General features: G+C 38.6%; 1 protein-coding gene across 2 annotated transcripts; it reads right to left on the reverse strand.

Moving 5' to 3' along the window:
- Positions 1-649: 649 nt before the first annotated feature.
- Positions 650-22,740, reverse strand: LOC101744914 (uncharacterized). 2 transcript variants are annotated; one of them, XM_004933481.5, is made up of 12 exons: positions 22,588-22,740; positions 20,182-20,307; positions 19,492-19,600; positions 18,011-18,147; positions 17,065-17,139; positions 15,918-16,000; positions 14,286-14,411; positions 12,029-12,176; positions 10,666-10,790; positions 2,416-2,548; positions 1,783-2,088; positions 650-936 (listed from the first exon to the last, which is right to left on the reverse strand). In XM_004933481.5, exons 1-12 carry the CDS (start codon positions 22,622-22,624, stop codon positions 722-724), a joined length of 1,620 nt encoding a protein of 539 aa, XP_004933538.4. In that variant the 5' UTR covers positions 22,625-22,740; the 3' UTR covers positions 650-721. The 2 variants fall into 2 exon arrangements, with proteins under 2 accessions (XP_004933538.4, XP_021208539.2); XM_021352864.3 differs by lacking the exon at positions 14,286-14,411.
- Positions 22,741-23,056: the final 316 nt, after the last annotated feature.

Here is a 23,056-nt window from a genome sequence, read left to right on the forward strand (position 1 = left end):
AATTAAGGGAATCAGCACGAAATTTAAAACATTAAGAGGTCAGTTGTAAATCGGGGTCAACGACCCCACTACTCCCGTGTCTTCTATTAGGTAGTGAATTTCCACTTCGATAAAGCGGCACGACACGAGAACCCTCGTCGTCGTGGCCTAAAGGATAAGACGTCCGGTGCATTTGTGTTGAAGCGATGCACCGGTGTTCGAATCCCAGGCGGGTACCAATTTTTCTAATGAAATACGTACTCACGTGCTTTTAGGTACCTCAAGCGCCGGTCATTGCTCTCGTCGACCCTATCGCTTGAGACGAAGGGCTCGACGAGTAAATTAACCCACAGACAGCCCACTGAGTTTCTCGCCGGATCTTCTCAATGGGCCGCGTTTCCGATCCGGTGATAGATTCTGCGAAGCACGGCTCTTGCTAGAGTTCGTGATAGCAACGTCGTCAGGTTTGAGCCCCGTGAGCTCACCTACTAGTTAAGGTTACGTTGAAATAGCCTCTCAAGGCTATCAGCATAGGAAGGAAAAAAAAAAGCGAATAAGAAATTCAATCTTTTTTTTCTCCTAAAATATTCAATAAAGCTTTTTTTATTGATGTTACCTTCTGGTAACAAGGTATTTATTTAATAAAGGCATAAGAAAAATAAAGACGAGATAAAAGCGTATATTCTTTAATATCTAGCCCGTGGTCGAGCAGGACGAAGGTCCAGATCCGCTTCGTTACAATTCATGGTTTTTTCGGTGAGGTCGAGTTCGTTGCTGGTGTGGTCGAGTTGGTTGCTGGCAAGGTCGAGTTGGTTGCTGGTAAGGTCGAGTTGGTTGGTGGCTTGGTAGTCGGTTTGGTGGTTGTCGTTTTCCTTTTAAACTTCTTTTTCGTCCTAGTCGTGGTAGTCGAACCGACGGTGGGACGGTACTCGACCATCTGTGCGAATTGTGCGCCTCCTGACCAAGAACACAAACAATCATATCACCGGTAAAGACGCGATATCGAATACAGCGTAGCGTTGGGTCTATTCATTTAACATTACACGTAATAGTAAAAAATGGTGAATCGATACACAAATTTTTGGGGTAATGCAGGTAGGAGTTGTAAAGAGAGACAAAGGGAGATAGACTTAAATGTCAACATCGTTCTCTACGGATGAGACTTTTTGTATTGCGTTTATGATATATCCTTGTATGGGTATTGTTCTTGATGGTATCCACCATCGCTCATAAACATTAGCAATTCCAGGGACGCAACCAAACCGCTGTGGACTCCCCGAACCTCGTTTGAAGAAGGACATGTCATAGCGCTCGTGAGAGACCGAGGAGAAGAGCTCATCCGAAAACCAGATGGTGCGTGGCAAAAAAGATATCTGCTAACGCAGTGGTTCCACGTAATATGGACATAACCATGCCGCGGTCTGCGAAAGTACCTCTCTGACATACGGTACAAAATACAAAGAGAACCGAAGTTCCTCCATAGACCCAGAAATCTAAACGATTACTTTGCCTAAAAGTTATTTGCGAACTTTTAGAGTTATCATTCGTTAAATGAATCCCATGGGGGAAACCCCATCTTATGTATCGGTAGGCAGCGGCTTGGCGCTACCCCTGGCATTGCTCAAGTCCATGGGCGACGGTAACCACTCACTATCAGGTGGGCCGTATGCTCGTCTGCCTACAAGGGCAATAAAAAAAAATGTTTGTTCAGAAAATTATTACACTATTTTGGTACGGGCGCATTATAAACTCCCATGGGCTGGTACCAGCCGCGAGGCCACTCGTCCTGTCCCCAAGACTCACCGGATTCCTTGGAGGGAGGCGGCGTTGTGCTCGACCAGCTACTGTTATCGAACTCTGTCGTAGTCCAAACATCGTATTCCGGTATCCACATCTTGTAGTCCAAGGGCTCGTAACCGAAATCGGTCATGTAAGTCTGACCCCTGTATTCGACGCGGCTCATAGTGAAGTCTTCGTAATAGGTGCCCTCCTCCCATTTCCACTTTTGTTTGTCGAGCAGAACCATGTTTTGTTCGTCGCCCCATATATACATTTGGAAGACGCACTTGTCCGAGAACATTATGTATACTGATATATCGAATATGGTCCCTGGGAAAGACGTTTAATTGATTTTTTTATTTTATTGCTTATATGGTTGGACGAGCTCACAGTCCACCTGGTGTTCAGTGGTCACTGGAGCCCATAGACATCTACGACGTAAATGCGCCACCCACCTTGAGATATAAGTTCTAAGGTCTCAAGTATAGTTACAACGGCTGCCCCGCCCTTCAAACCGAAACGCATTACTGCTTCACGGCAGAAATAGGCAGGCCGGTGGTACCTACCCGTGCGAACTCACAAGAGGTCCTACCACCAAGAAAAAATTGATATGTGTGGCTGCGCTTATCCGCTCATGTACCCTAATGAGAACCTTACCTCTATAAGTGTAGCACGCGGGTCCGTGCGTGTACCTGCGGGAGTGGTGGGTGACCCTCATCTCTGAAGTTCCGGACGCGTTTACCAGCTCGAGTGTCAGACATCTATAGTTGACGTTGTTCATCAGTGTCAACTGGAACAAGTATGTTTTATTACATGGTAGGCAGCGGCTTGGCTCTGCCCCTACTATTGCTGAAGTCCATGGGCGACGGTAACCACTCACTATCAAGTGGGCCGTATGCTCGTCTGCCTACAAAGGCAATAAAAAAAAATAGATTTTTGTGTAAAACTAGTGACCCATCCTGGCCTCGCTTCTGGTCCTCTAATTTATTATTGAACTTATACAATTTTCTTTCTTCATCGGTACATATTTATAAATAAAATTGGAGTGTCTGTATGTAATATTGAAATAACCGCTTTTAACCGACTTCAACAAAGGAGAAGGTTCTCAATTCGACTGTATTTTTTTTTATGTTTGTACCTCATAACTTTTGACTGGGTGAATCGATGTTGATGATTCTTTTTTTATTAGAAAGCTGATGCTTCCCGTGTGGTCCCATTTCAATTTAGTCCAGTTCTGATAATGGTATCCATTAGAAAACCATATAAGTCTTAATACGCGACAATTAGACGAATAACTCAATATCACGCCAACCGATTTCGATGATTATTGTTTTTAGTGGATATTAATTTGTTTTGGTATATATATTTTTTCTATTTGAAGTCGGTTTTTGTTAAAGCATGTCTATTTACAATTATTACTACATGCATATGAATACGGTACATACGCATATATATATAAAAATAACATTTTTTACAGTTTTTGTCTGTCTGTCTGTCTGTTCCGGCTGATCTCTGGAACGGCTGGACCGATTTTGACGGGACTTTCACTGATAGGTAGCTGAACAAGGAATAATTTAGACTACTTTCTTTGGACTAGCTTCGCCCCGCGGATAACATCGCGGGACTCAGCTAATCTTTCATAATATCGCGCAATCGGTTTGTTACCACCAAATGTGCGTTACAAATAAGTTATCAATTTTTATTGTTTTTAATAAGGTTCACTATTTTGGTGATTATGGCTTACACGTAAAAGATAGATATATGCTGTCGCGTGCTTTTTTATTGGGTTATTTAAGATAAACATTTCTACTATACATTATACGTTACAAATGAGTTATCAACTTTTATTGCAGTTAATAAGGTTCACTATTTTGGCGATTATGGCTTACACGTAAAAGATAGATAAATGCTGTCGCGTGCTTTTTATTGGGCTATTTAAGATAAACATTTACATTATACATTTTATATACGTGTAACTCTCAACGGTTTTTGCAGCGCACGCCAGAAAAACTCACAAATAGCTGATTTTTTCGTACTTACTTGACACTTATCGTTATATTTTGGATAATTCACACAATATCTTTATAAACTATAGCCTATGTATTATTCTGATGTGTAAGCTATATTATTGTAAAGTTTCGTCAAAATCCATCCAATGGTTTTTGCGTGAAAGAGTAACAAATATACATCCATACATTCTTACAAACTTGAATTTCAGGTTTAAAATATTAGTAGGATTATACATTTAGCTTGAAGTCGTCGTGGCCTAAAGGATAAGACGCCCGGTGCATTCGTATCGAGCGATGCAACTGTGCCAGTGTTCGAATCCCGCATACCTACAGGTACCAAGCAGGGACGTCTTAAACTAGGATGGGGCCCTTGGGCACACAAGAATTTGAGGCCCTTTTGGAAAGTAAAAAAGCGAATTATAATAACATTTTTTTACTGAGTATGACCATTTATTATAGGTAATCAAATACAGTATGATATAATATGTCATTAATGATATTAGAATGCAGGTTCTTTGGTTACGATTTCGATAACGGTTTCTTTCGGGATGTCTGTTAAGCAAAATCTTCTATTATAGGTATAGTATATGCCTTGTAAATACCATCTGATTACCGATTTGTGAAAAAAGTGTAATGTACCCGACAAAAATGTTTTGAGAATAAGCGTGTGAAAGAAATTGTCGGTCTTTCGGGGCCCCTTGAGAATGGGGGCCCTGGGCACGGGTCCCGTGTGCCCTTATGGTAAAGACGGTATTGTAAACAAGTTTTCTAATGAAATACGTAATTAGTAAATGTTCACAAAAAAAACAACTGTCCCACTATTTTTGTGTTTATCTCGCGCCTTGCGATAAAAGTTACGTATGTACTCGTAAATTCTTCAAACTTCGAGTATTCAGACATGACTTAGTAAATTCCTTCCAGATTAGGCTTGTGGTTTATTGTCTCTTTGACTTCGGCGTCGCTACAAATGGTCCACACTCTGATAGCCGGCATGACACTGATTTCTTATTCTTTGAAGTCGTCGTGGCCTAAAGGATAAGATGTCCGGTGCATTCGTGTTGAGCGATGCACCGGTGTTCGAATCCCAGGCCGAATACCAATTTTTCTAATGAAATACGTACTCAACAAATGTTCACGATTGACTTCCACGGTGAAGACATAACATCGTGTAACATAAATCAAATTCGCAAAATTCTAATTTGTGTAATTACTGGTGGTAAAAGATCTTGTGAGTCCGCACGGGTAGGTACCACCACCCTGTCTATTTCTGCCGTGAAGCAGTAATGCGTTTCGGTTTGAAGGGTGGGGCAGCCGTTGTAACTATACTGAGACCTTAGAACTCATGTCTCAAGGTTTGGTGGCGGCATTTACGTTACGAAGTCTTTGACTCCGGCAACCACTTAACATCAAACGGGACGTGAGCTCGTTCGCACTTCGATTACAATAATTTAAATATATCGATGAATTCATTTTGAAAAAGTAAAAAGAAAACAAATATCTCGGAAAAACGTTTGACAAACACAAGGAAACCGTTATCAATTGTTAAAAGTTACTGCTTCTTGATAACAAATGGAATTAAGATATCGGACTTCGGTGCTCTGTTGATAACGTAAACTCCTCAATGGGATACTTCATTAAACAAATCTGCCAACAAACAAGAAAATTATTTACTGCCTTATAAAAAATTATCTTTAATCTATTAAATATGTTTATATAAGATATAAAAATTCTAATCATTGTGCTAAGTGCGAGTTTTTTAACGTTCTCGACAGCGTAAAAGTTAACTCAAATTTGTATGGAGTTGGGAAGTTTGCGTACGTTTGCCGCTAGGGGCGCAGTTCCAACTCCATGTACAAATTTGAGTTAACTTTTAGCCGACTCCAAAAAAGGAGGAGGTTCTCAATTCGACGGTATGTTTTTTTTATGTTTGTTACCTCATAACTTTTGACTGGGTGAATCGATTTTGATGATTCTTTTTTTATTAGAAAGCCGTGTGGTCCCGTTACAATTTAGTCCAGTTCTGATAATGGTATCCATGAGAAAACCATATAAGTCTTAAATTTGCATTAAGTACGTGCGCGACAAATAGATGAATAACTCAATATCACGCCAACCGATTTCGATGATTATTGTTTTTAGTGTATATTCATTTGTTTTGGAACATATTTTTCTATTTGAAGTCGGTTTCTGTTAAAGCATGTCTATTTACAATTACTAGTGGTCCCGCAGTAGTCGAAATTCGACTATAATTAATTGGAATTGTAAGTTTGTACACTATTATGATTGTATTTTATACTTCTATAGTAACAAATTTCGCCAAGACTACACTATAAAAAATATTAACAAAGGCAAACAATATTTAATCTATTCTCAACTTGACAACAGACGTCAAGAACAAAAGTTTGACAATAAATAGTATGCATGTGTGTGTGCGTTAAATACATGGTATGTAGTGTGTGTAATGTTTTCTTTATTGATTTAATGTATCTTTTATACATTATTTAAAAAAAAAATTAGCATTGTGCACTTCTTCTCTATGTTCTCTATAAGTGTGGAAAATTTCATACTCCTCCGTCCGCGCTATTTTCGTAAAAAGGGATACAAAGTTTTTGCTTTACGTATTAATATATAGATACGCTGTCGAGAACGTTAAAAAACTCGCACTAAGCACACTGTTTATTTTACCGGCACTACTATACCCGTGAGTACAGATATACTCGTATTTTATGTATAATCTCTTCACAACTGATAATAACTCGTCGTCGTCGTCGTGGCCTAAAGGATAAGTCGTCCGGTGCATTCGTATCTAGCGATGCACTGATGTTCGAATCCCGCAGGCGGGTACCAATTTTTCTAATGAAATACGTACTTAACAAATGTTCACGATTGACTTCCACGGTGAAGGAATAACATCGTGTAATAAAAATCAAACCCGCAAAATTATAATTTGCGTAATTAGGTACTGGTGGTAGGACCTCTTGTGAGTGGGCACGGGTAGGTACCACCGCCCCGCCTATTTCTGCCGTGAAGCAGTAATGCGTTTCGGTTTGAAGGGTGGGGCAGCCGTTGTAACTATACTGAGACCTTAGAACTTATATCTCAAGGTGTGTGGCGCATTTACGCTGTAGATGTCTATGGGCTCCAGTAACCACTTAACACCAGGTGGGCTGTGAGCTCGTCCATACATCTAAGCAATAAAAATAAAAAAATAAAAAGTATTACAGCTGCTTATAGTTTTTAGTTGTCACGAATACTGGGCAAAAGGGAGGAATTTGTAATTATCACACGTCACACATATGATATGATAGCCTATAATATATGAGTCGACTATTATCAAAGCCGGCAATGTGACTTTTGGACAATTATTGGTAAATCAGAAAAACGAATTATTGACTTTGTATTCCATTGGCAGTCACAAAACTCTTCTGAACGACATCTTAGATAAAAAACAGGTTAAGTATTAACCTTTATTTAATGCAGGTTTTGAACCGTATTCTTTGAAGGAGACGATTATATTCAAATCAATCTGTATTGACATATCAATAACATTTTTTTGTCCAAATGCACAGATTGCCACCTTTGATAATAGACGACTCATATGACGATTATGACATTTTGTATGAGAAACCCAATTTTCACGACGTATCAACGAGACACGTAAGCGAAATCGTTTGGTGAGGCAAAGTTGTTTTTTTTTTTAATTGCTTAGATGGGTGGTCCAACTCACAGCCCACCTGGTGTTAAGTGAGGAGCCCATAGACATCTACAACGTAAATGCGCCACCCACTTTGAGATTAAGTTCTAAGGTCTCAAGTTACAACGGCCGTCCCACCCTTCAAACCGAAACGCATTACTGCTTCACGACAGAAGTAGGCCGGGTGGTGGTAGTGGTGGTACCTACCCGTTCGGACTCACGAGAAGTCCTACCACCAGTAATTTACATTTAATAGGTATGGGATTTGAGCGACTGAATCTCACATTTTCGCTCTGTTTCAGCGAATACACTAAGCATCTCCGATCGTCTATTATTATCAATAAAGTAACATCGTAACTTGATTACAAATAAGTAAAGTGATTGCCGTGATGGAGCGTTTTTCGGCGATTGTACATATGCGAGTCGTAGTAGCGACATAGACGCTATGCCGCCACTCACATGAAGGGCCGTCAAACATTCATTCGCAAACTTAGCGGCTGTGCAAATGGGTTCGGTACTCAATTTGCGAACCCGTTTGCGCTTCCTCCTACACTTGTTTACGAATGTCTCACGAATTTCTCCTCCTTTTTAATTCGTCAATAGAACATTGAAGAGAAAAAGAGTTTTGAATTCTTTCCCAGACATCATTAATAGCCATACTGTTTTACGCTACACAGTAGACGTCACGATCTATGAAAATAGCGAAACGTCCGTTTCCTTCGCAATCCTGGGCGCAACTGGTCACACGAATGTGTGGGAGACTACGCGAAGGATCGCGGTTCGCGCGCTTTGATGTCTGTTAAAAAACCGACACAGCTTGTAAAACCACGAATGCAGCGAAAACTTTGCATAATCATTTGCAAATGTCGTCCTACACTTGCGGGTTTGCGTATTCGTGCGAATGTGAGTGACCGGTGTTAGACATGCGCCATTCGCATGCAGCAGAGATGCGAATGTTGCGAATGTTAACTATGAATGTGGAAAGATATAGAGGAAGAGGTAGACCTAAGAAGAAATGGATGGATTGCGTGAAAGACGATGTGTGTAAGAGGGGAGTGAGCGAAGAAATGGTATATGATAGAGGAGTATGGAAGGAGAAAGCATGTTGCGCCGACCCCGGGGGACTGGGAGAAGGGCAGGAGCAGTGGTTGATTTACACTGGGGACAGTCGGGGCGAGTGCCCAGGGTGGCAAAATTTTGAACGTTTTTTTTTAATCTTATCAAGATTGCTCCATATAATTAATTAATTCTAATAATTAATAATTTTCTTTTCAATTGATAATTCAAGAAATTCAATTCATCCGTTATTTGTAAATTATAATCTTGGCACTTTTGGTCAAAATTAATAATCAAAATGATTTAATCAATGTATTTCCTTGGAGATATAAAATATTAATCGATTTTTCTATTTTCTGTAATTAAAGAAATTTAATTAGTTTTTTTTTTATGTAATATAATTATGAATCACCCTTAGTCAATATTTATAATTGTTAGAAAAAAAAAAACAAATGTTTATTTATGTTTTTGGAATATAATATGACATATGATAAAGTTATAACTATATAGACCATATATATAAAACATAAGTTTACGTAATATTCCAGTATTGGGGCGGATTTTTTTCCGGTGCCCAGGGGCGGCATTAAGTTTAAATTCGGCCCTGGGCAGGAGGATGATGTTAGACATGCGCCAACGTTGGTGCGATCAAAACTGCTACCTTATTCCTTTCATTTGAACAATAAGAAGTTTGCACCCGACAGATGCGCCCAAACAAATTTAACCCATTCATATAGTTAGAGCGCATTATCTTATACCTTTAAACGAGCAATTCTTGTATATATATATATATATAATCTGAATCCCGGAAACGGCTCCAACGATTTTCATAAAATTTAGTATACAGGGGATTTCGGGGGTGATAAATCGATCTAGCTACGATTTTGGTTTTATTCATGTTTTCAATAATCAACTCTTCCCGACATCTATTGGCGAATAATAATACTATTTTTCTTAATTGAGGGCAACTAACCGCTTTAAAGACACAACAAGATGGCGTTATAAAAAAAAACCGTCATCATCTAGTAAAAATCTTAAACACACATTCACGACGAACCTCATGACGTCAACGTCACAATTCGGTATCAAGGGCTTACCCGGCCAATAAACACGTGTCCATTAATTAATTATTAGATAAGTCGTCGCGCCGCGTTAAGCAGAATTATACAGTTAAATCCGATTTAATTGAGCCCTCGTAAAGATAAATTATGATAAAACAAAATTGGAATATAATCAGCGTCGTCGGTTCTCTGTGCGGCTGTGAAAACACAATTTTTTGTTTTAATTGTCTCAATAACACGTCACGCATTCTTTAGGAAAAGGGCTATGTTAACAGTTCATCGGATCGATTATCTGTGAAATTCACAGCCCGTTTAGTTTCTCGCTTGATTTTCGCAGTGGGTCGCATTTCCGATCCGATAGTAGATTCTGTGAAGCACTGTCCTTGCTAGGGTTAGTGTTAGCAACGTCGTCAGGTTTGGACCCCGTGAGCTCACCTACTTGTTAGGGCTACGCTAAGAATGGCCTCTCAAGGCCATTTTGTCTATCATCATAAAAGCTACCATCAGAGCTGAGTTCTTGTTTAGTTTTCGCAACTTTTTGTGTAAATTGTCTCTTTCTATTGCCCAGATGGGTGGCCGAGCTCATGATACGCTTTGAGTTTAGTTACCAGAGGCTGCAGACATCAGTATGTTCACGTACTTTCCGTGGTCGTATGGCGCTAGTAGAATCCTTTTTTTTTTACTAGCTGACCCGGCAGTCTTCGTAGTGCCTCAATCGATAAACAAAAGACCTAAACTTTTGTATAAAATAAACTTAAAACAAACAAAAGGAATCCCCGTCCGACGGGGGACACATGAAAGGAAAAACAAAATTGTTATTTTTATTTAATTCCAAACATTTTCATTCATTTATCTACCTTTTAAACCTTCTCTGGACTTCCACAAATAGTTCAAGACCAAAATTAGCCAAATCGGTCAAGCCGTTCTCGATTTTTAACGAGACTAACGAACAGCAATTTTTATATATAGAGATTACACTTCATGTAAAATTTACATTGGCGGACTTAATGCCTAAGGCGTTCTCTACCAGTCAACCAAAGGTAGTGCAGAGTGAATAGTGGTAGGTGCAATGAAGTTTAATACTTACGTTATAAGTCAGGAATTGGTATTGGTTATTGTCCGTTCTCAGGACGATGACCTCTCGGAATATGAGGTTGTGGGTTTCCTCCTCATCACAGTCCCCGAATCTCTGGTAGGCCGTGCCGCCGTCGCCTATTCACATCAAGTCGCTAATTAATTAGAAGCGGCTTGTTTAATTGTAGTTTTAGAAGAAAGTTATTGTTATCCATTGCGGGACATAGGTCTTCCCTAAGGTTCGCCACAGTGGCCAGTCTTGTGCAGACTGCGCCTAGAGTCCGCGACCTTTGGGGTCATCCATAAATTACGTCACACGTTGATGGGGAGGGGGGTATCACCGAAATCTGACATAGTGTGACAAGGAGCATGGGGGGGTCAATAATTTTGTGACGTCACATGTTAAATAATAAAACGCGAAGCTTAGATGTGAATAAAAAAATCTACGAACTTGAACTATAGTTATTAATAATTTAGCATTCTCGCTATGAGATTATCTCTCATGCAACGTCATTTAACTTATAATTTAACTTTCAATCATAAATTGGATTCAAAAGTCCTAAAATTCGTGTGACGTAATTTATGGATGGCCCCTTTAGCAGATCGTCGGCTCAACTCTTGGAAAGCCAAACTACTCCACGATTTCCCGTGAGCGTTCGCCACTCGAGGACTTTTAAGCAACGTGCCCACCGTCACTTCAACCTTGCAATCATCCGAGCAGGTTTTAAAACACGCGAAATTAACCATTAATAATTTTAATTGTGGTTAAAATTCAAGATAATCTTACAAATTACTGATCTGTGACGTGTTGGTAGGGCAGGTCGCAAGTCCGGACGGGTAGGCGTTACCATTATGGTTCTTTATGCGACTAAGCTGTCCATCGTTCCATTTTCAAGGGTAGGATCAATTATTATTATTCTACCGTAGTTTTTTTTGTGATTGAAGTATTACTTGTGGCCCGGAGGCCTTTCCAGTTTCACCAGGGCAGGTGGGCGAGCAAGGCTCAGCCAGGAGGGGTGGGATTTGCTAACAGCTACCTGTGCGCCTCTAAAGGAGACCTAACAACTCAAGAGTAGCTGCTTCGCGAATGAATCTACTACCGGATCGGAATCGCGACTCGCTGAGAAGATCCGGCGAGAAACTCAGCGGGCTGATGCATGGGTTAGGTTGCACGTCGAACTCTTTGCCGAGTTCGACGAGTACGGTTACCGTACCGTAGTGTTAATAATTCGACGTCTTGTGTTAATATAGGTATCGATGGTCACACCGTGATGCCTATGGCCTTCGGTAAGTACTTAAAAGGTTATTGGCTGTGTATTCAATCACTCATCAAGAACTATAAAGATAGAAGAAAGAGCTAAAATAAAATAACTCACTACGCAATACATATTTCTGTCGGGTTATCTCCGAAATTGTGATGCGCTGGAACTTGGCGAGGCTGGACCGTATCCAAGGGTCATAGCTCATGATATCCAGAAACCTGGATGGCGCACCGCACCCTGGTCCTCTTACTCCTAGGCCTAACTGTTGTTGAAATAAAGGACCGGTCGCTTACTAAGCACAGACGAGGTGAAATCAAAGCAAATCATTGCAGTACAGCTCAAAATTCAAAATTCAAAATCATTTATTTCAACTTAGATGTCAGTATGACACACTTGTTGAATGTCAAAATACAAATAACAATGTTAACTCTACCACCGGTTCCAAAAGAAGCCACAGTCCTGAGCAGAACCGGCGAAACAAACTCAGCGGGCTTTTCTTTTTTTTAAATAAATAGAAATATTCACAATAAAAGAAAAAACAAGTCAAAAAAAATACAATTAAAAAAATAATAATAATAATGAAAAATGAAAAGGCCAGAAGCTCTCTTACAATACTAATGAGGCCTCATGTCTCAAGTTGGGCGGCAATATTCACTTTGTCGTGTCATGTCTATGGACTCCAGTATCCACTTAAGATCATAAATCTTTAAAATTTGAAAATAGCATTTGGTTATCGCTTTAGTCTTATTAAGATTACTGGTGGTAGGACCTCTTGTGAGTCCGCACGGGTAGGTACCACCACCCCACCTATTTCTGCTGTGAAGCAGTAATGCGTTTCGGTTTGAAGGGTGGGCAGCCGTTGTAACTATACTGAGACCTTAGAACTTATATCTCAGGGTGGGCGGCGGCATTTACGTTGAAGATGTCTACGGGCTCCAGTAACCATGGGACACCAGGTGGGATGTGAGTCGTCCATGCACGTAAGCAATAAAAAAAAGATCCTTTGTGACGCATTCTTAAATTGTTACCCGTTTAGTTACTGCATACACGACCTTACGTCTTAACAGGTGTGGCTGTATTCCGATCAACAAGCTGACTACGTTTCCCCGTGCATAAGTGAAATCAAAATATTCCCCACACTATACGAAAGTTTTAAGTTTACAATATAGGCTTTCTCAATTTGTGTATTACATATATTTATTTATTTTATTTATAACTTCTTATACTAGAAAGTATAAAGGCGGACTTAATGCCATAGGCATTCTCTAACAGTATACCTTAGGGGAGTGCAGAGATGAAGCTTGGTAGGTGTGAACGGGATATTATTTAAACATATATTATGTGTATATATAACATACATAATTTTACATACTTTATAATACATAATAGAGTACTGTATTAGGTAATTTTTAGTTTTTGTTTATTTAAATCTATCAGGAATTAGCCGTTTCTATAATCTGTGCCTACTCGCGACAGTGAGTGTCAAACAGACAAGAAACGTCAATTAGAAAAATGTCAATGTCAAATGGAAAATGTAACGATTGTGTCAAACAGAAGCATGGAGGATAGAATTAAGGAGTAACATCTTCTATGGGGGACAAGTTGAAGAAGTGTTCGCTTATAAACAGCAAGTTATTATTGGGAGATACATCGAATTAGCGCTAGTGTAGGAAGCGAAATTTATATGAATATACCAGTTTTACGCAGAGTGAAATGTGCTGAATTGAAGTGGATTGTGGTATTTCAAGGCGCTGTCTTTTTAATTTTTCCACTTGCTATTATGGCTTTCCACTTTAATTGGCTCTCTTTCAGCAGATACTATTTAATATACTGATTTTTTTAAGGGATTTTATGACCTAGTAACTAAGACCTTTAAGTCATGTCTTATTTTAATATATTTCTTAATTTGATGAAAAATGATAATATGGAGTGAAATGAAATGAAAATGATTAATTTGGGACATTAATCAACTGGTATGAAATAAAATAAAATGAGATGAGATGATATGAGATGAAATATATAATCTCAGTAAAATGGTAGTCATTTATTGAGATTTTTTCAGTGGACTTTTTGGAGGATCCCGAGAAATTACGTCCAGTGGCTTTGTTTCATTTTCCCACATTTTTTCACTTTCACAGATATTAAACAGTTAATAAACCACCGTTATTACACATTTAAACCCGAAGAAACACTAAATTGACAAAAAAAAATACACAACTTTACTCCTCGCGTTCCCGCCAAAAAATCTTTAATATACTGAGATTGTACTCCTTACTTCTACCCTCCATAGACAGAAGGAAGAAATGAAAACTGCAGTATCTACTACAAGTCGTGTTCAAGCCAATCCCTTGCATATTGAAAATCCTCTTACCAACTGCCATCTCCCCCAAACGTCTCTAGAGACTAAGGCTGAACCAGCGTTCCAAACACAAGGATATTTATCGTCCAACGAAACGACACAGGCCACGTGTGGTGGACGCATCTTCAGGCTATACAACTGTTAGTTTAGACATGTTTAAGCTATTTACAATTACATATTTACAAATTACAAATGTTCACGATTGACTTCCACGGTGAAGGAATAACATCGTGTAATCAAAATGAAACCCGCAAATTTTAATTTTCGTAATTACTGGTGGTAGGATCTCTTGTGAGTCTGCGCAGGTAGGTACCACCACCCTGCCTATTTCTGCCGTGAAGCAGTAATTCGTTTCGGTTTGAAGGGTGGGGCAGCCGTTGTAACTATACTTGAGACCTTTAGAACTTCTCAAGGTGGGTGGCGCATTTACGTCTTAGATATCTATGGGCTCCAGCGACCACTTAACACCAGGTGGGCTGTGAGCTCGTCCACCCATCTAAGCAATAAAAAAAAATGTAGACAGCCAAAAACGCCAGAGTACCTAAGTCGGGAAAATAGTTTTTTAATTAGGTTTTGTGTCGACTTAAAAGTTCGTATTGCGTTAAAAGTAGTGGTTATTCGAATGTCGTTGCCCAACGTCAAATGTGCATTCGAAGTTTTAACCTTTTGGAGCTTAGTGCAAGTTTTTTAACGTTCATACCACCAGTAATATTACTGACGTTTCCAATGTTCCACAGTTTACGTGGTCACGGACTGAAGTCAATGATAACGAGCAATTAAATTGTGAGGGTAATTGTAATTATATATATGACTGGCGAAAATCGAACGAAATAATTACATTGAACAATGAAAACAATCCAACAAATAAATAATTAGGCAACGCACTGGCGCAAACGCTGGTGACCGTGGGCGGCGGTGAATCACTTACCATCAGGTGACCCGTCTTGCTCGTTTGCCTCTTAGTTGTAATAAAAAAAAAAAAAAAAAATTGTTTAAAAAACTAACAAAGTACACTTTTATAGAAAATCCAGCTAAAAAATAGAAAATAAATTTTAATAAATTTGAATTAGAAATAGTGTAAGAAAAAATGATTTTATTGTAAAAAAGCGTGGGGTGCTTTTCAGGATATTATCAAAATAACCCTTCTACTCATATCTGTTCATAAAATATTTATAACTACTGATACCATGCAACCCAGGTTTTTTTTTAAAAAAAATTCATTTTTCACTCATTTATTTTTAGTTCAAATTTATGAAAATTTATTTTCTGTTTTTTAGTTGGACTTTCTATAAAAGCGTATTTTGTTCGTTTTTAAAAACTATTAATTAATTTTCACTTTTTAGTTGAATTTCAATTTTTTTCTATTTTTTAGTTGGATTTTTTGTAAAAGCGTATTTATTTTGTCTTTTTAAACTATTATTTATTTTACATTTTTTAGTTGAATTTCACTTTTTTCATATATTTTTTATTTTCATTTTTTTTAAATATTGATTTGTCATCGGTCCTTAATAAGTATACCAAATTTCGAGTTAATCCGACGTTTTGAAGGGGATCAAAATCACTTTCAAATATTCCGTTACATACTAACTTACATGAACTTACATTAACTTACTGAAGCTAATAAAAGCGTATTAAAAAACTCACGTTAGCTTTGACATAAAACTCTTTGCACCAATTCCCTGGTATGTGTTCGACTTGAATCATCTTCTTTTCGAGATTTGTGTAATCTGAAGATAAGCGGAATTCAATGGAATTAGATTAATACGAAACGCGTATTCGAATTGTGAATATTGCTAGATTGATTTTTTTTCCTACTTAAGCTGATAGCCTTGAGAGGCTATATCAGCGGAACCTTAACTAGTAGGTGAGCTCACGGGGCTCAAACCTGACGGCGTTGCTAACACTAGCCCTAGCAAGAGCCGTGCTTCGCAGTGTCTACCACCGGATCGGAAACGCGACCCACTGAGAAGATCCGGTGAGAAACTCAATGGGCTGTTAGATTGAAAAAACCGGTTCAATGTAAATAATATGCATTTTTTTGCTTTTACCGTTTTTTGTTTAAGCCTTCGCGGCTATCTACATTACACCCACTATTATTTGTCGATGATCTCACTGAGGGTTTAGTTCATCAGGTTTGAGCCCCATGAGCTCACCTACTAATTCGGCGAATCTAGAATAACCCCTCAAGTTTACTAGAATAGGTAGGAAAAAAAAAGAAAAAAAAACTAGGGTTTTCATATTTAACACGTTGACTGCAGTGGTCATCGGCGCCCTACGCGGCTCATTGAAATAATTATATCGATTTCTGTTACTAAGGCGCCGGAATATCTAGTTGACTCTGGGAAAGACGAATCCGAAGATACTGAGAATGAATCTATCTTTAAGAGATCTAAAAGACTAAAACGTACTAAAACGAACAAAAGAAGGCAAAGTTAGGTAATTCAAGCGCCTTAGTAACAGAAATAGACATAATTGCTTCATTGCGCCGCGTAGGACACCGGTGACCTACACGGCAGTTGAAGGATTAATTTCTTTCCCATATTTTGGTGGTGTGGGTATTTTCTGTAACAATCGTAGTACTCATTATAGAGACTTTTTCATTTCATTCCAAATTATCATTTTTCATAAAATTAAAAATATAAATTAAAATAAGACATGACTTAAAGGTATTAGTTACCAGGTATAAAATTCCTTTAAAAAAAGTACTCATTATAGGATCCCGTAGGAGGTTAGGTCACGGTCAAAGAAAAAATATAGGAAATGTAATACAAATGTAAATACGATACTTTACCATTTTCAAATTTGACGACGTAAAAAGTTGGATTCCTCAGTCTCTCTGGCGGTGGACAAACAGGTCGTATGTTCGCTGAAAACGTTGAATAATTTCAATGATTTTCGATACATAGCTTCTTAGTTTAGTTTTAGTAATAACAATAATTGTTAAATATTATAATCGATAATTTTTATAATCGTATGAAATTTCGATTCGAACCTAATTGATAAAATCTAAGTGACATTTAACACGTTAACCATGAGACGTTTTGGCGGGAAAGCGAGGAGTGTAGTTGTGTCATATGTTTTATTTTGTTTATTTAGTGTTTCTTCAGGTTTAAATGTGTAATAATATGTAGGTCACCGGTGCCCTACGTGGCGCACTGAGGTAGTTTAGTCGATTTCTCTTTTCCATCTATCTGGCGCCTTTACGTATCTAGTAGACTCTGGGAAAGACGAATCCGAAGACATTGAGAATGAATCTATTACAAAAATACCTAAAAGACGAAAACATACATTAGCAAACAAAAAAAAAACAGAGGTGTCAAGGGACACCCGGATGGAAGAAGTTCCTTTCGATTAATTAGTGAAGGAATTGTAATATATTTATTTTAAAGTTATAAGAATAAATTACGACATTATGAAGAAGAAAAAAACAATACTATGAACTAAATTACTATTGTTATCTCGAGAAACTGTACTCATTACGCGGACCAATCGGATACGAGCAATGTCACGCGATAAGCGCCTACACGTTGATTGGTCAGAATGACGGATCTAAAAAGTGTCGTGACAACTTTTCGTAAGAATTTTTTCCGTCTAGCCCCCAGAACTTCGCTCCAAATGGCAAAGTTAGGCAATCCAGGCGCTTTGTAACAGAAGTCGATATGATTACTTCAGTGCGCCGCGTAGGGCACCGGTGACCTACATGGCGGTCAAAGGGTTAAATAAATTTAATTACACACCGTCTCGGACGATGTCTTTAAGTTGAACCAAAGCTAACGTGTTGTAAGTGTCGCCATACTCGGGATGGAGCACGTAGTTTCGGACGCGGCGTCCTGGAGCTATCCAGTTCTCACCTAGCAAGACCCTAGAGTACTCCCTGCAAAAATATAAAAAAAACTTCAGAGGTGTCAAGGGACACCCGGATGGAACGAAGTTCCTTTCGATTAATTAGTGAAAAAATTGTAATATTTTTTTTAAGTTATAATAATAAATTACGGCATTATGAAGAAGAAAAAAACAATACTATGAACTAAATTACTATTATTGAAACGCTATCTCGAGAAACTGTACTCATTACGCGGACCAATCGGATACGAGCAATGTCACGCGATAAGCGCCTACACGTTGATTGGTCAGAATGACGGATTTAAAAAGTGTCGTAACAACTTTTCGTAAGAATTTTTTCCGTCTAGCCCCCTTTCACAACGCGCGATAAGGAACTTCGTTCCAATAAACGTCATTCTTGAAGTGGAATGCGACTTCCAACAAGGTTGCGTTAAACTTTTAACGCTACCATACTAGAAACAAACTGTGTGCTTAGTGCGAGTTTTTTAACGTTCTCGATAGCGTTAAAGTTAGCTCGTTTGTATGGGACGGGATCGTTTACGTACGTTTGCCGCTAGGGGCGCTGTTCCAACTGCATACAAAATTGGCTTAACTTTTACGCTATCGAGAATGTTAAGAAACTCGCAATAAACACACAAAGCGAGAGTGAGTGCGTGGCACTCGAGCGCATGCGCATATTATACCTGTTACAGGCCAGCGCGAGCGTTAGCAACGAGTAGCGTCCAATATTTTAATGAAGTATTTAAAAATAGTATATACCTATATGTATTTATATTTCTATCTATAATTTAAAATACATGTAAATTGTTGAGAATGTCGCAGTTCTTATACACAGCATTCCCTATTACAGCAGCAACTTCATTCACGTGCACCAAGTTGCACGCGTATTTTTTTATGTCATGATATAGCCAGTGACGGATTTAGGCTTGATGGCACCCTAGGCCCTGTTTATTTCATCCTTAATGTTTAGAATAATTTTGACCCAATATTTTCATTTTAATATTTAAAATAACTTTTTTTTTTTCTAAAAATTTATATGAACTCATTTTCAAAAGATACTATCTTCACTTTTTGTCACCTCTGAAATTTTGGCATTTTAAAAATTTTACCGCCCCTCAAATCATACCGCCTTAGACCCGATATACCTCCCTAATCTGTGTCTCAATTCCAGATACCAATTACATTCAGTATGTTCGTCATTCCTAAGCTTTACGTTCGATGAAGCTTGCATAACCCTTCAAAGTTACTAGCAACAGGTAATAAAAAAAATATTTAAAAATACTAACCTTTTTACTTGAAAATATATTTTACAAATTTACCATCTATCACATAAATAATTGATGAGTTTATAAATTAGTTTCAAAGGTTTCCTCACCTAAAATCACGGTTCGATATAGGTCCTATATCAGCCGCAGAACCGAGCACAAACTCCTTTTGAATTAGGACCACCATAGTTACAGCACGGGTCTCTCCGTCTTCGCCATCTATTGAGTAAAAAATAAACTAAAATTAATAATAAACGCGGGAGCGAAGAAATTTGAAATTTTTTTTTTTTTTGTTCTACCTCGCCGAAAGCCTAAAGTATAAAACATATTTAAAAAATGAAAAATCTAAATTTCGCATTACCCAACTAGAGAGCTAAGGTCGGAGTTTTAATTATAATGCATAAAGACTTAACACATTCATGGTCTAGCGTAAATGTCTTAGGCCCCCGGGGATGGTCCCTGGAGGCCTAAGACATTTAAGATGAGGTAGGCTGTGAGTACATCAATCACAATCTAAGCAAATACCCGGTACAAGTTGCCACGGCGGTACCGCCTATATCTGCCGCGAAACAATTAAAAGTAAAATCGCCGTGACAAAGGAATCTTTTACTTAACATCCTTAGTTATTTACATTCTTCTTCGTGCATGTGTCAGTAAGTGACCGGAAAGATAAATGTTTGAGGAGGTCTTATGTTGGTTTACATTTATAGTTAAAATATGAGGACGACTCAACCGTTTTTTTTTTAAATTACTACCAGACCCTCCAATTAAATACAATAGACTGAAAAAAACATACTCACTGTAAATGTAATACAAAATACCGCTCCAGGGATATTTTTGTAGTTCAATGTTACCCGTAGAAACTTCGAGATCGTGGTCCACGCCGCAATTAATTAAATCTAACTGCACACTGTTTAATAGAGGCACTGGAAGCAACATCGAAAAACTACATTCTTATTGGAGCAAGCTTGGGTTTACTAAAGCCATAGAAGAGTATTCATCTGCAGTGAATTAACGGTCGGTGGTAAGCGAAGCACATAAATGACGTCCAAACTGTCACGAATGATGATATTATTAATTTTACTGGTGGTAGGACCTCTTGTGAGTCCGCACGGGTAGGTACCACCACCCTGCCTATTTCTGTCGTGAAGCAGCAATGCGTTTCAGTTTGAAGGGCGGGGCAGCCGTTGTAACTATACTAAGACCTTAGAACTTATATCTCAAGGTGGGTGGCGCATTTACGTTGTAGATGTCTATGGGCTCCAATAACCACTTAACACCAGGTGGGCTGTGAGCTCGTCCACCCATCTAAACAAAAAAAAACGATCGAGAATAGACCGCGAACCAATATAGTAGTAACGAGCCATTGAACTCGTCGTGGCCTAAAGGATAAGACGCCCGGTGCATTCGTATCGATCGATGCAACGGTGCCGGTGTTCGAATCCGACACATGTAACGTAGACAAGTAATTAGCGGTAGGCAGCGGTTTGGTTCTGCCCCTGGCATTGCTGAAGTCCGTGGGCGACGGTAATCACTCACCATCAGGTGGGCCGTATGCTCGTCTGCTTACAAGGGCAATAAAAAAAAAAAGTATTTTTTTAAAATGAAATTCGCACTTATTTCGATTAATTTTAGCTAACGAATAACATTACAGTAAAAGCTGGTTATTGGAGTTTTCACTATTCGTGGATTAAAAAAATGCGTATCTTTATTCGCGTATCTATTCGGTACAGACACATTGATAGAGAGGATTCCTTTAAGTAGGTATCCATTTCTAACCGAATATCTTTTGTAAACGCACCTTTCCATATTCGCTGTTTCAGTGTTGTGGCTAGTTTTTTAATGTTCTCGATAGCGTAAAAGTTACCTAAGGGAACGTACCCATACTACGTGACCCGTTTAGGGTGGGGGGGGGAGTCACAGGAGCGGGGGGGTTGGCTCAGGTTTTTGTCACGTAGTCGATTTTAGTCAGAGAAATCTCGTATTTTTTCGACCTATATTCGAATATAGCGCGCAGTGTTTAGCGCTTTGTAAACTCACACTACATAATTCACTAGTAATTTAAGTGTTTATGTACTCTTATGCAATAAAGACGAGATGAAACAATTTTTTTTTTGCGTGTAAAATGATTACAAATCATAATTATGAATTACTACGTGAAAACTAAAGGGGGAGAGGGGGGGTCTTGGCATATACTACGAGTGATCACCGAGGAGAGGGAGAGGTCGAAAAAACAAAAAAAATTGGTCACGTAGTACGGGTACGTTCCCTAACTCAAATTTGTATGGAGTTGGAACGTTTGCCTACGTTTGCCGCTAGGGGCGCTATTCCAACTGTCTACAAATTTGAGTTAACTTTTACGCTATCGAGAACGTTAAAAAACCCGCACTAATCACACTGCTAGTGGCCGTCGTTGCAAATGAGCGGCGGTAACCGACGGTGTGGTTTCAGCTTAGATAATATACGAAACTTCCATACAATTTACTTACCAATAAGGTAACTTTGTTTTATGCATTCAATGACATATATAAATAAATACATACATACAAAAGACATTGACTTTGCTCGCGAATGTAATTTTTTGAAGTGAAACTTCTTTATCGGCGTTGGAAAAAAATTTACCGTCACATTTTTCGGTTACGCGTCACATTTTTCCGTTACGCGCCATCTTTTTCTTGCCCCTACCACGGTTGGTTCAGACGAAGAGTACTTTCACTTTCTCCAACGGAGTAGGGATAGCATTAATGTTTCACTTCTTACGTGTGTACACTAGTACACGCACACATTTTTTTTTTTTTTAAAGTATGATTTCGATGCGTGAATGGAAAATGCACAATGGAATTGAGACTCCTCATACCACAAGGTAAATGATGCTATGATGACTATGGGCTCCGGTATCTATTTAACACTAGATGGCCCATGAGCCTATTCAACTACCTAAGCAACAATTTATTTTTTTATTGCCTTTATAGGCGGATGAGCATATGGCCCACCTGGTGGTAAGTGGTTACCGTCGCTCATCGACGTCAAGGAGCACAGCCAAGTCTCTGACTACCATAAACACAAATACCATATTACATACCATACTATGATTAACCTGGAGACGGTGTGCGCTGATGTAACTAACAGCTAGAGTTTCTATCATAATCAACAGATTCTATCATAATTTCTTAGTTGTACCAATATAAAAAAAATATAAAACTTACGCTCAAACAAAAATAAAATTATCAACGCTTTAATCATTTTAAAAAACCGCACATTCACTTCAACATTGATTTAAGACTAATAACCTAAAAACCTTTCATGATACACAATGAAACATGATTTTGTTTACCGAATTCTTTTCAGATAAAATAAAAGCCGTATTTCGTAAGGCGATAGCTTGTTGTGTAAACATCATATTGTGATATAATATTTAAATATTTGTGTACTGAGCTGTTTTATTATTCCTGTATCTGAGTAGGTACATAACCGTAATACATATCGCTACCGATAATCTTACGTGGATTCCGAGAAAATAGAACAGCCATTAAAATACGATTGAGATATAACCTCTGTACAATTATACCCCTAAGCCATAGCTAGGTAGTACCGCTAAGTTTCTCGCCGGATCTTCTCAACGGGTCGCGATACCGATTCAGTAGAAGCATTCGCGGAGCAGCTGTCCTTCAGCTA

This window comes from Bombyx mori, chromosome 28, assembly GCF_030269925.1.
Source record: "Bombyx mori chromosome 28, ASM3026992v2".
Taxonomy (NCBI): domain Eukaryota; kingdom Metazoa; phylum Arthropoda; class Insecta; order Lepidoptera; family Bombycidae; genus Bombyx; species Bombyx mori.

Excerpts from the sequence above, each read along its gene's own strand:
- LOC101744914 (XM_004933481.5), bottom strand. The coding sequence starts at position 22,624 with ATGATTAAAGCGTTGATAATTTTATTTTTGTTTGAGC. Across the intron at positions 16,001-17,064 it reads CGTCGTCAAATTTGAAAATG|ATTACACAAATCTCGAAAAG; the intron begins GTAAAGTATCGT and ends GCTTATCTTCAG. Across the intron at positions 2,089-2,415 it reads CGCGTGCTACACTTATAGAG|GGACCATATTCGATATATCA; the intron begins GTAAGGTTCTCA and ends CGTCTTTCCCAG.